General features: G+C 52.8%; 1 protein-coding gene and 1 non-coding gene across 2 annotated transcripts; one reads left to right on the plus strand and one right to left on the minus strand.

Moving 5' to 3' along the window:
* Positions 1-996: 996 nt before the first annotated feature.
* COCSUDRAFT_4217 (glycoside hydrolase) lies at positions 997-4,092 on the minus strand (the record flags this gene model as incomplete). Its single annotated transcript, XM_005650644.1, has 7 exons — positions 997-1,095; positions 1,759-1,881; positions 2,195-2,306; positions 2,728-2,898; positions 3,038-3,219; positions 3,500-3,624; positions 4,032-4,092. Coding segments are annotated over 7 exons (873 nt in total), but the record flags the coding sequence as incomplete, so codon positions are not given.
* COCSUDRAFT_t20 lies at positions 1,219-1,290 on the plus strand. Its single transcript has one exon. It is a non-coding gene; the product is annotated as a tRNA-Pro (tRNA).
* Positions 4,093-12,632: the final 8,540 nt, after the last annotated feature.

Genomic DNA, 12,632 nt, shown 5'->3' on the forward strand with positions numbered 1-12,632 from the left:
TCAAGGTATTCCCAGAAAGTTCCTCAGGCACATTTATACCTCGATGGTTGAGGCGTTGAATTTGGCATTGCCCCCAAGACATGTTCACACAGTACTTGACTTTCCGTTCATGTCAGCTGACAGACAGGTGGCTGATGGCTGCCTGTTCTGTGGCTGTCAGCTCGTAACAGGACACAGACATGGCTGGCAGCTCAAGGCTGAAGGTGGCACCACCCTCATCAAAATTTAGCTCCACCCAATCCACCGTTGGCTTCACCTGCACGCAGTCCCTCTCTTGAAATGGATGCTCAACTAGCGCACACCACAAGTCCCACTCAACTTTAACTTGATGATTTAGACTCACTTTATGTAATGTCTGCACAGGCGCAATCAACGGTATCTCTGGGAAAGTAAGGCGCTCTGTCTTCCTTCTCCTCTCCAAGAGGTGGTGTCCATGCACAGGGGGAAGTAGCAACTGCAGATATGCTCGACAAGCTAGAACTTCACAGTCAAGCAGTGGGGAAGGTGCACGCACAGTCAGCGGCGCGTCAAAACTGTTCTCAGCCTTTGCATGGGGCCCGCTGATCACAGTACGCAGTGCAGCCTCGCTGATGCCGCCAAACCCGGCTCCATCCATCGTCACAGTCACCCTCTGGCTGCTGTGTCCCACATTCACCACCTGCACGGTCGCGGCAAGACACGGCTATACTGCAATGCGCCAAACCACCAGACAAATACAAAAAGCTGCGCACATATTCAGCCACCCAATTGGCCTCTGGATAAGAGTTTCCATGAAGCCTTCACATAAGGCTGAAACGGCCTGCTGGCTGCGATGGCATCTATATCCTCAATCATTGATGCTCAGTCAGACAGAATGTGGCTTGAACATAGATAAGGCGTGAGCCGCTAAAAACACACCTTCAGGGCCAGCACAGTGCACTCCTGGTCCTGGCAGGTCACAGAGGCCGCCACGCTGATGTTGCCTGGCACAGTGCTGTCGCTGGCCATGTAGGTGGGCTGCACAGTCGTGGCCATGTAGATTACGCCCAGGTGCTGCGAAAACAGCTGCTGCACAATGTACGACGGCGTTCCATACCACCTACACATATCAGGGCTCTGAATTTATGGTCATTTCAACAATAAAAAATAAGACATGCTGAAAGGCCATTGGGCACTGAGCATGTGGAAAAGTATACGGGTTGTCATATTTTGCCAGGCAGCCGCGTCACCGCCTGCTGAGGGACATTGATCTAGTGGTATGATTCTCGCTTAGGGTGCGAGAGGTCCCGTGTTCAATTCGCGAATGTCCCCCTCCACCCTTTTCTCCTATTGCCCCCTTTCGTATATGACAGCAACAATCAACTTGATACGCTACAGTACTATAATGGCATTGAGAAAGTCAGAGTCACAGCGTGCAGGACGTCCTATCTATGGTAGGCGGCTGGCCGTCAATGGGGCGCAGAAAATAGCGTTGACTGCTCTATGACAGGTGGATTGCCTGTGGCTGTGCTCGTTGAAAATCAGAAGACAAAAATCCCAAGCTACAAGCGCCGTACATTGACTACATGCAGGGATTCCGATCCATGACAGAGAGGGCAAGAACAGGCGGCTCGCCTCTGGCTGTTGACAACAACAATTTCCTGGGACATTCACAAGACAAGCATTCCAACCTATCAACTGCCGCCCGGAATTTGTTGAGACTTGAAAGATTTAGTACAATAGTCCCATCCATGACAGAGAAAAATTTCAAAAGGCGGGTTGCCTGTGGCTGTCAAAGACGATGAGGTCGGGGCTCCACAAGCGCGCATTGGTGTTGACGAAGAGCGGCGCGTACGACGCCATGCGCACCACCTCGGAGTTCGCCTCCAGGCCCGTCATGAACGCCGCTTCCGCCACAGCCGCCTGCGCCAATATAGAACATCACTCTCTGCTCAGTGTTTGGTTTTTTGCATCCGCCAAGGCGTCCCCAAAATTTCACAAACAGGGGGGAGGGCAGTGCTGACATCGGTATCGAGCGGACAACTCCACTGGGCACACAGCAGAAACGGCATTGTACTTTCAACGCCAGCTCGGGGTTCTGCTCCTACTACTTCCAAGCCAACAAGTCTGGGTTTTTTCAGACCACAGTAGAGGACAGATCAGCCCCGCGGCACATGGGCCTTCACAGGGAATCAAGCATGGCAGGATTGCAAAGGAACGTGCTGGATGGGCAGACCTGTAGGTTGCCCCAGCCGCCGTCTTGGAGGACCGCGTACTCGCTGGCAAAGACATAGGGGTCCCTCCCTGCCACCATGCCATCGAACGCATGCCGCTTTTCAAACATGTCCCTGGACACCAAATAAGTTGTTGGACAACCAGAGAGTTTCTGACTTTGTCTACTCCTGCAACGTGCACCGGGATGCCTGTTGCAGCATCCCAACCCCTGATAACAATGCCATGCAAAAGGGGATAATTGCCCCTTGTGCTGCCAATTGGTAACAGGATTTTCTTGCGAGCACACCCTCATCACCGACTGCACTCTCCCATTTCATCAAACCTCAGCGTACAGCTCTGTTGGAAGTTTACTAGAGATTCTGCGGCTCTAGGATGAACAATTGCTGGCACAGGCGCTGCAACTAGAATTGGCCAACTTAGAGCAACTCCACCCCCACACCAAAGCATAATGATTGATGTGGGGCTGCCAGGGCGATTTGACATATGTGCATCGATATGCAATGTTGTGCATGAAGGATACAGAGGGATGCGCACCCTGTGCTGGTGTAGATGTGCCAGTCAAAGAGGTCTGTGGGCGCAGCATTGCCCAAGGGGCAGTTGGCGATGAGCTGCATGTGGGGGTGGCGGGCCTTGATGGCAAAGTAGAAGGAGATGTAGTTGCCTATGTACGATGGGTGTCCACAGTCCTGGTCAGCACAAGAGGCTCTCATGCGTCAGCATCTCATGACTCTCTTTTCAAGTACTGGCCTGACATGCAAGTACTTCAAATCAGGATGCCAAGATGCTGAGGACACTTATGGTCGCTGCAGTGGGCCTGAAGTTCCAACTCCAGGCAAAGAGGCACAGAGAAAGTGTTGAGGGGGATGTTGCATGTGCTTGTGTTAGGCAGAGTAGAGTAAGCCTTGCCTCGTTCCCAATAGCAAGGTAGGTGAGGTTCCAGGGATGCTCTCGTCCCATGCGGGCCCTCACTGCGCCCCACCTGCTGTCCGCCGGGCCGGTGATGAAGTTGATCGCATCCAGCGCATCCTGCACACACCACACATTGCAAGGAAATCACATTCCGCTTCCCTTTCTTACAGGATCTCCCATTCATTTTGAAGGATGACATGCTTTTATCTAGCTGCCCGCAGCATTGCAATAATTCCTCACAGAGCTTTGAAGAGAGGGATTTGTTCAATAACATTGTGCCATGAGGAGGTTCTTCAAGTACATCGTGCAGAACACCACTGTGGGCAAGAGCTCATCGTTGGGATGCGGACCAATGTCAGGCTATGATCACTTCTCTGAGGTGACAGCAGCACTGTACCTCGATCCAGGGGCCGATCTGAGCTGTGGGGATGCCCTCCCGGTGACTAATCCCATTATTCACTACCCAAACAGGCTCTGCCCCCAACTCCTCGGCCAGCAGCATGTACTCATACAAGCCCAGACCTGCACAGAAGCCACTCATTCTCAGCCAGATCCATCCTACAAGAGTTGTAGATTTGATCATCATCGCAGCATTGCAATTGAAGCTTTCACACATAATGCCCATCCCTATGCTCGGGTTGTTACGCATGCATGCATGCAAGCAGGCATGAGGCATGCGCAGCGACAAGACATGCATGGCATCAGCAATTGTACCAATCATCAGCTACCTTGGGCATCATCGCAGCATTGCAAATGAACCTTTAAAAATTAGTGCCCTTCCCCATGCTCGGGTTGTTACGCATGAATGCATGCAAGCAGGCATGAGGCATGCGCAGCCACAAGACATGCATGGCATCAGCAAGTGTACCAATCATCAGCTAGCTTCGTAAAGGTCATTTCAAATGGATTTTTGAGACTGAATACAGCACCGTCAGTGCTCCAGTAGCCCCAAATTGCGTTGAGGTGGCCGGGCCGGTTGCGGGTGCTGCCCAGAGCGTTCTTCCACTGGAAACGGTCCTTGAGCCAATCCCCTCCCTCCACATAGCAGCCGCCAGGCACACGTAAAAACCTGACGCAGCCAGAAAATTTGGTTGCTTGTTGAGAGAAACAGCGTCTCGAGGTTGGTGGCTAAACATTAGGCTCGAGCAGTGTCCATGGTCAGACCCTTGACCAGGAGCCATTCAAGGCATGCATCAGATGCTCACCATCCCCAGCACAAGAACCCCGAGCAGTTCAACCATGGGAGGCAAGCAAGAGGATTGTTCAAGCTGCAGGTGCATACAGCAGTAGTGAGAACTTGGGCTTAGAAAATTTCAATAGTTAAATATGCACCGGAGGGACTGGGGCTTGCCTGGGTTTGAGAGCTTTCACAGCCTCCAGCAGGTCGCTTCGGAAGGGCCATGGGTTGAGCTCCTCCTTGCGGATGTTCTCCAAAGGAAACAGAGAGATGACATCCAGCAGCAGTTTACCTGCACACATATACAGCACATGCAGGCTCACATTTCCCACTCCACGTCTCAGCATCTGAGCGCCCACTATCAAGACCTCAACGTATCGTGTTGATTGATGTGCTGCATACAAGGTGTCTATTTGTCACAATAGTTAACCACGCATTACATCAGACTGCCGCCATGCAAGAGCCTGTGTCAAGGCAGCATGCATAACCGAGTGGCATGACAAAGCAGCGACAGACATCCCGAACACGACTTTTTCAAACAGACATGTCTAGCGCCAGAATAGAGGAGGGTATCTGCCAGGTCACCTGGGCCTTGGAAGGCGATGCCGAGGCGCGCATCATCGTCTGTCTCCAGGGGCGAAAGCGTCGCGTTAACTAATCGCCAGTCAGAAGAGCCAACATAGAATGTGGCCGATGCATAGGAGATCCTGCCGTCCTGTGACTCCAGCGCCACGCGCATCCACCTGGCCACCTGATATTTAACACTGAGATCCTTCAGTTCCCCCTTGGGTCCTACTTCTAAACGAGTGCTGCACCTGTGCAAGGGGCACATGCTCCCGTGCACAGTGTACAGCACATGCTGTACTTTGTGCATCTTCTTGTTGCAGAAAAATTTGCATTCTGCAAGCAGGTATTTACAAGAGTCAAGACCTTGTCCAGACCGTCAAGCATGGTGTCTCTGAACAATATCGGGACATCATACAACCCAGGAGCATGTTAATGCAGCTGCAGCTTCCAAAATGCGATGCCCCAGCTTCATGCATGCAGCCTGGGCAGAATGGAGTGGTGCATGCCATGCATAGTTGCACGACACGGCACCAAAAAAGGCCGATTGGGCGTGTCGACACGCGTATCGAACTCAAAATATCAAGTTACAGCCGTGTCAATGGGTACACCAATCGACAGATCTCGTCAAGAGCTCCTCTTGACACGCCGAATACATGAACTTTGTACAACTATTACAGGACTAAAAGCCTTCAAATGATTCGTGTCGAAATTAAACAAGCAACTATGGTGCATGGTATAAGGTGGCATGCTCACCCCAATGTTGCTGTTGTTGCCTGCAGCACTCGCCAGGCTGGGATCTGCGGCATACGCAGAAAAGAAGTATTTTTTGCCTGCTTGCACCGACATGCCCCAGTAGCCCCCATTGGAAATGCCCCCTATGATCTCCTGCATGCATGCAAGCTCCATCAGACAAATCACCTTGCCCGACACGATACAGCTCCAGCACATTGGTTTACATTTTGCCATACTGCCATCGAGCTCAAAAGGACACTTCACAAAATGCAGGAGCATTGTAGTGAGACCATGCCTCTGTCAGCAGAAATGCTGCGACTGGGTTGCCAGCGCTGATGGCGCGGTCCCTGGTGAGGGAGAAGTTGGTGCCCGGCCAGGGGAGCCAGGATGATGGCTCTGCCTGTATATTCCTACACCCCCAAGAATTCACTGTCATGTGTTGAACGTGCTGCATGCACGGCCACCTCGCAGTTCAGAATTGTCAGGGATTGGAGGCAGGGAGACAAAGGACCTCATACATGATGCATGCATGAGGCCGTGATACCTTCTCAAGTATTTTCGAGATATGGGGCTCTCTTGTAGGCTCTCTGCAGGTCCACTTTGTTGTGAAGTGGGGGCCGCATCGCCTCTGCAGAGCTCGCCCTGCATGCATGCGTAGACATCAGTCAGTGGACTTGCATGCATGCCCACTAGCAAGAGTGGCAAGAGTTTCTCCACCGCACAATGTCAACCGTGTCTCATAGCACAAGCAGCTTCAAAATATCTTGAACGAATGCACAGACTTATCGATGGTGATTGTTATGCGTCAGAACGTCAGACGTCACCCAAGGTGCTGTAACAGAATGTACTAGGACCCAGGTCTTCACTCTTGGAACGGCTAGGAGTCAAATACCTGCAGTCCTCCACATTTCTGGGCGTGATTGAAAGCATCAAAACTGCGATCGCGAACCATTTCTGCGTACAGGCCCCCATCGCCAGCGTTGTTGATCTGACCATCACAAGACCCTCAGGAGCTTGAAAAGTGGCCTTGTTTACTGAAAAGGGTGCAAATAAGTAGATTCCGATTGTAGATGTACCCAAGCAGCTCTAACACTTCTGGCTATGCATTTGTTGACACCCAAATGGTTGGGTGATCCCCCACAACCCTGCCAAATTCAGTACCTCCTCGAAGAACACTCCGTAGAGCAATGGGCTCACAGGATGCGATACAGTGCTGTTCACGATAATCACATACGTGGTGTCCTCCTTTGGGTTATTCTTTCCAGTTTGAGGCTCAGATCCTAATGCGACCGTTGGGTGCGTTAGGACAGGCCAGGCCGCAGAAATCAAAATACTCCATAACAGATGCATTGTCCAAACATGCTACGGATCACATGGACAGTTTCGCTGCTCGTTCCACTTTACCATCTTGATCAAGGTCACGTCGATGATGACATCATAGTCCAAGGTGACGAGAGAATAAGGGGGGGCTGTCCATATATATCTCAAGACCAGTGCTGGAGATATGTGGTGTTGAGATTGTTTTATTGCTTTCACGCGCTACTCATAGCAAAAGGCAAGGTATGTCCTGCAGACAAGTTGCAGTTGAGAAGTCCCATATGTAAGATTTTGAGATGATGTGAAAATAATGCCTTCTTACAAACTCATCGCCTTCCCATGTACATTTGTGCGCGCTTGAAGCTCATATAAAAACACAAAGGCCGCTACGCTATGTTGTGCAGCAACAATCATATGAATCATCAATTCAAAGTGCACACAACCATGTCCAAGTTTAATTTATCAACGGCACAGGCCGCCGCCTAAGTCTCCCACTTACCCTGGAGATAAGCGGAACACACAAAAGGCATGAACACCCCTCCATGTAAGGAAGACAGCACCACTCATGCACACAGCAATATGTACACACCTGACACAAGCTGCCCACAGTCACAACAAGAACTTGTACAGCCTGTCAGAAACAGAACATCCATTCATTGCCTCTAGTAGGCATCCCACCACAGCAAATGTGTAGCACCACCACCTTACGGGTAAAACCCACATCATTATTAACAATATGCATTGCCTTGTAGTTAGCAACCCACCACAGCAATTGTGTACCACCAACACCTTACGGATAGAGTCCACACCATTATAAGCATTGTGCATTGCATGCTGCTGTCACTTGCAATATACAAGGCGAGCCACACATTGAATTTCCACAGGAAGTTCTCTGGTAGGTTCAATATCCCAGACGAATCACGCGCATGTTTGACTATGCTCCAGCATACATAGCCCCCAAATGGCCACCACACAAGCCATGAAACACAGCGCCACAGCAGCATTTGCTTGGCAAAACAAGCAGAGTGAGCTCAGCAATCATTGAAGTGGGTGGCGCGCTCTTTAGCTAGATCCCCAGACACTGACGCGCTGAGGAAAATGAGTGGCCACCACTCCACATCAATAACACCAAGGCTCTCTTCCACATTAGTTCTTGTGACATAAAATACCTCTCCGCTGTCTGAGCAAATGTTGGCATCAATCCAAGTCCAACAAATATCCTGCCTTTGAATTTTTCTCTTTCACATTCCGCAGACTGTTGGGACACAGTTGAAAATTTTCAAGGAGCACACATGCTCCTTCTACTGTCACACTGATGCACCACCACCAAAAAAAAAGGAGTTCAGTCCATCCAGACTGCTGACTTCTTGCAGTGGAAGGGACATGTCTTATGCAGCCTGACACCGCTCATATCAAATGCTCCCACATACTACAGAGTACCCCAACCAAGTTGTGTGAGCTTCTTACCACGAGACACCCACAAAAAGGGTGCAAAACCATACAAACCTATGGCCCACCTCACAAAAATGCACAATGCAATTCATACTTACTGCTCCCAAGAGCGGAATGTGCACATGTCTCAAGAGACTACTGCAACACCACTGTTGAAGGCACTCGCAACTGCATGATTAAGAGCATTAGCTTTACAATAGCTCAGCACGCAATTGCTTGCCCACAATCCTGCTCCATTTTGACACCTCTGCAGCTGGTGCATGCCGGAGGGGGATCAACCTTCAGTCACATTCTTGCAGATGTCTGCGCTGTAAAGGCGCTGCTCGACAAATGCCTGCGCTCCCAGAAGAGCCATGCCCAATGGCAGCAGCATCATTCTGCGCCGCCGTCTGGCCTCTGCCCTGGACAGCGGCACCAGGGGCAGCACCGGCAAGCCCCTTGCAACCTGCACATGAGACATCAACACAACTGAGCACACGCAGTACACCGATCTCTCCGTGGAGCTCCTATCCATGCACAACAGGTCAACATCAAACAGGGATGTGCATAGGTCCACATGGACACTTGCAAGCATTGCAGTGACCATCTGCGCCTCCGCATCAATGCCACACCCAGATTGCCCATCTAAAATAAACAGACCCTGCTGCAAATTCATGTTTGATTTGCCGCAAACAATAGCGGGCCAACACACCCTGTAGAAGCCCCGCTCCTGCACTTCCGGGCCTCTGACTTCACCGGAAGCCAGCGTCCTGCGCGCGAGTGCAGCTGCGGTTCGCTTCTGGTTGGCGCGACGCAACGTCGGGTCACGGGGCCGGGCCTCAGCGGCGCGCGCAGCTCTGGCGGCCAGATCCTCGTCGCCGGCTCGGCTGCTCCGGCTGCTCGGCGTCCCCCTCTGACTGTGTAGTGCTGGCTGGAGCTGCCGGTCCGCCTGCACAATAGCAGACTTCAAACGCATGCCATTTTGATTTTACTCTACCCAGTCTCTGTGAGATGGTACTGAGCACACTCAAGCACTCAGCCTCTGCATGTTCATATCAAATCCAATGGCACATGAGGATTCCAGTCCCAGTCCCAAGCCCACGAGCACGGAACAAGCCTTTGAACTTCCGTTCTACAGGACCAGGAGTCATGAGCCACTTTTGATGTGCATGTTAACCAGCTGAGCATGCTGGTTAACGGCCACATGACATCGTTGCGGGGGCAGAAGATGAACATCACAATTGTAGCAGGCTTTTGGAATATGGCAGGCATGCGCACCTGGGTAATGCTGTGGGGGCTGCATGGCTCGGGGGGCTCCATGCTGCTGCCAGAGCTGATCGAAGAGGCTCTGCACTGCTCTGGGATCTCCCATGCCTCCTGCACAGGCACATGCAAACTCAGCTTGCAGAAGCATCCACGGTACGCTCTTTTCATCTCTGCTACCTGATGCCTCCAAACAGCATACATCTCCTCTCGCGACTGAAAGATATCATTGCTGTCCTACATCAGACTAAAGGCCAGGTGTTCTGAGTTCATCAAAAGCAGTGTCAAAAAAAATACCTGGTGGTCTGTGCTGGACGTGCTGCTGGCCGGGCGGGGGGCCTCGGGGAATGCCAAAGGGAAAGGGAGGGGGTCCCATGGGGCCTGCTGAGGGGACCCTGGGGGGGCCTCCAGGAGATCCTGGATGTTCCACTCCAAAGACAGGCGCGGTGTCCACAACTGGAACGTCTGGCTGCTGCCCCCCGGTATCACGTTCGAGCCCCCAGGGACCGAGCCTGCATTCATGCGCGCTGCTTCAGCTGGATGCTTCTTATGTTGGATGCTTCAACAAGCCATCTCTCACTACATCATCTCTCCCAACACAGAGGCACAGAAAACAGCTGCAAAGGAATAGGTTGCAAGTAATCAGGAATGGCTTCCTGTGAGCGCTGGACACGACAACCACGACTGTTGTGTCATGCCCCGGCATCCTTAACTTAGTCATGCGGCGCTGCTCTCCATGGTGACTTGACCGTGCAAACTTGCCATAGGGAAAGGGACAGGGGAGCACCTGTAGCCGGGAGGGAGTTGCCGGCAGTGTCGTTGGGGCATGTTGCCTGTCGTGACCGGCGCCGACGCGCTTCGGCTAAGCGCAGAAGGAAGGGCCAGCCCCACGCCATGTGGGCCCCCCAGTCCAGCTCGCACTGCCCCGAGTTGCTGCAGCCACAATCGCACGCATCAAATTGAAGTACAAATGATCAAGGAACCTCAAGAGGCCAATAAATACCCGGAAAAAAATCAATGAGGCACCACGCCCCAGCGCGGTCATTTTGAGGAGTACATCCGCGAGCAACCACAGTAGACTATGAGGATGGCGCTCTTTCCGATCTTAACACCCCAGCCAGAGAAACAGGACGCATGCAGATTTGTAGCAAGCAACACATCAAAGCATCTGCAGGGTGGAGATGGCTCGCAGGGATCATTAAACGTGAAAGATCACCAACGGCATGCCAGACACATTGCAGGACACTTCCTCGCACGAAATATGTCGACATGGTGACGTGTTGGTGCAGCAGAGAGCAGATCTCACCTGTCCCACGACAGGGAGGGAGCCACTGGCGCCCAGAAGGGGTGCGGTTGGCTGGGCGGGTTGCCCACGGATATGAGGGCCAGAAAGTACATGATGCAGGCCAGGACCGAGAGTCCGACCCGACTGCGCCGAGGCACTTGGAGGCACAGGTGCTGCAACGTTGCCGCCAGCGGCAGGGCGACACCTGCGCGCAATACCCCGGCACCTGCTCAGCCGGCCGCGCACATCCACCTGCACCTCTGCAGGGCGAGGCACAGATCTCATCTTTCTGCTGTGCTGCTCTTATTCCGCACCTGGAGCACCTGTGCCACGCGTGAGCGCAAAGAGAGGAACACAATTAAAACCGGGGTTCCGCATTGGATCCTAGTAGTCACTACACAGAAGCCTTCATGCTGCGCCAGGAATGGCTCAGTCAACCTGCTGCAGGAGCCTCAAATTCTCTCCGGGGCAAGAGTGGGAAGGACCAGGTAAGCTTACACACACAAAAGAAATCCAAAGACTCTGCAGACAGTTGTGAGCTAATAATGCACCAAATTCAAAAAAAAATTCTTCAAAGTTCCGGGACAACTGCCGAGAGAAAATTCAGCATCCACGAAGCACGATATCTGCAGTGCAGACATGGCCTGCTTACAGCCAGGTGGCTGGGAGCGCCTTATGGCAGGTTCACATGATTATCATTTTTTAGTGACAGCACACATATCCCCATTTGAATACTTTAACACATCAGGCGAGCTGCTGCAATGTCGAACAGAACTTCCTGTACAGTCTATTAATTTCCAGAGTGAGTTCTCACAGTCCTGCGCCTCACAGGCCTGCGTGAGGCGCAGGACTGGCCATGTGTCACAGAAAGCAATACAAGCTTGTCGCATAGGCTCTACTACTGCCACAAGTTAGCCAATTTTCATGGCATGGACATACAAAGAAGACATCAAATATTTGACGAGAAGCACTATTGCTGACATCATACCATCCTACCCTGGTCGCAGCAGACAAAAGATGTCCCCCAAAAAGCTCTACCAAAGACAACGCGATAGTAGTATCCTTCGGGTGAAAGGTCCAAATTACTACAACGACCACCGGCCGGGTGCATCCCCATGGCCCCCCTGGGGAGCAGGCGGGAGGCCGGGCTGCCGCAGGCGCAGCCACTGGCCGTCGACACCAACAACAATCCCTGGGACAGTCTCGGACATGCCTCGGCCAGCGAGCTCAGCCGGCTGCCCGGGTACCAGACCCACTCCTGGCCTGGCATCAGGCAGGCTGCGAGAATTTTCAGTACTGCCAGCCCAGCTACCCCCCTGCTCTCCCAACTGCTGCTCCCCAGAGAGGCTACCCCCTAACCCCTCCCCTACGACTAGACCTACACCCAAGACAATGCCGTTGCCGCCGCCCGCCGATGACAAAAGAACAGCCGGCTCGGCGGCGGCGGTGGCGGCGGCAGCGGCGGCGGCGGCGGCGGTTGACACTGCTACCGGGGGCAAGACAGTGTTGGAGGCAGGGAGGGCGATGGGCAGGGCAGTACCTGTGAGCGCAGCAGGCTCGGTGGGCGACGTTGCGACAGTGACTGAGCTCTCCATGCTGCCTGCGCCTCTAGGGAGGCTAACAAGCTCCTGGCGCAGCCGCGAGATCTCATGGTCGCGCAGGCCTAGCATGAACTGCAGGTTGGCGTTCTCCTGCTCCAACGCACGCGTGCGGCCGGCCAGCTGCACCATCTGCACGCGCTTCCTCTCCCTGCGTGCC

The sequence above is a fragment of the Coccomyxa subellipsoidea genome, assembly GCF_000258705.1.
Source record: "Coccomyxa subellipsoidea C-169, whole genome shotgun sequence".
NCBI lineage: Eukaryota > Viridiplantae > Chlorophyta > Trebouxiophyceae > Coccomyxaceae > Coccomyxa > Coccomyxa subellipsoidea.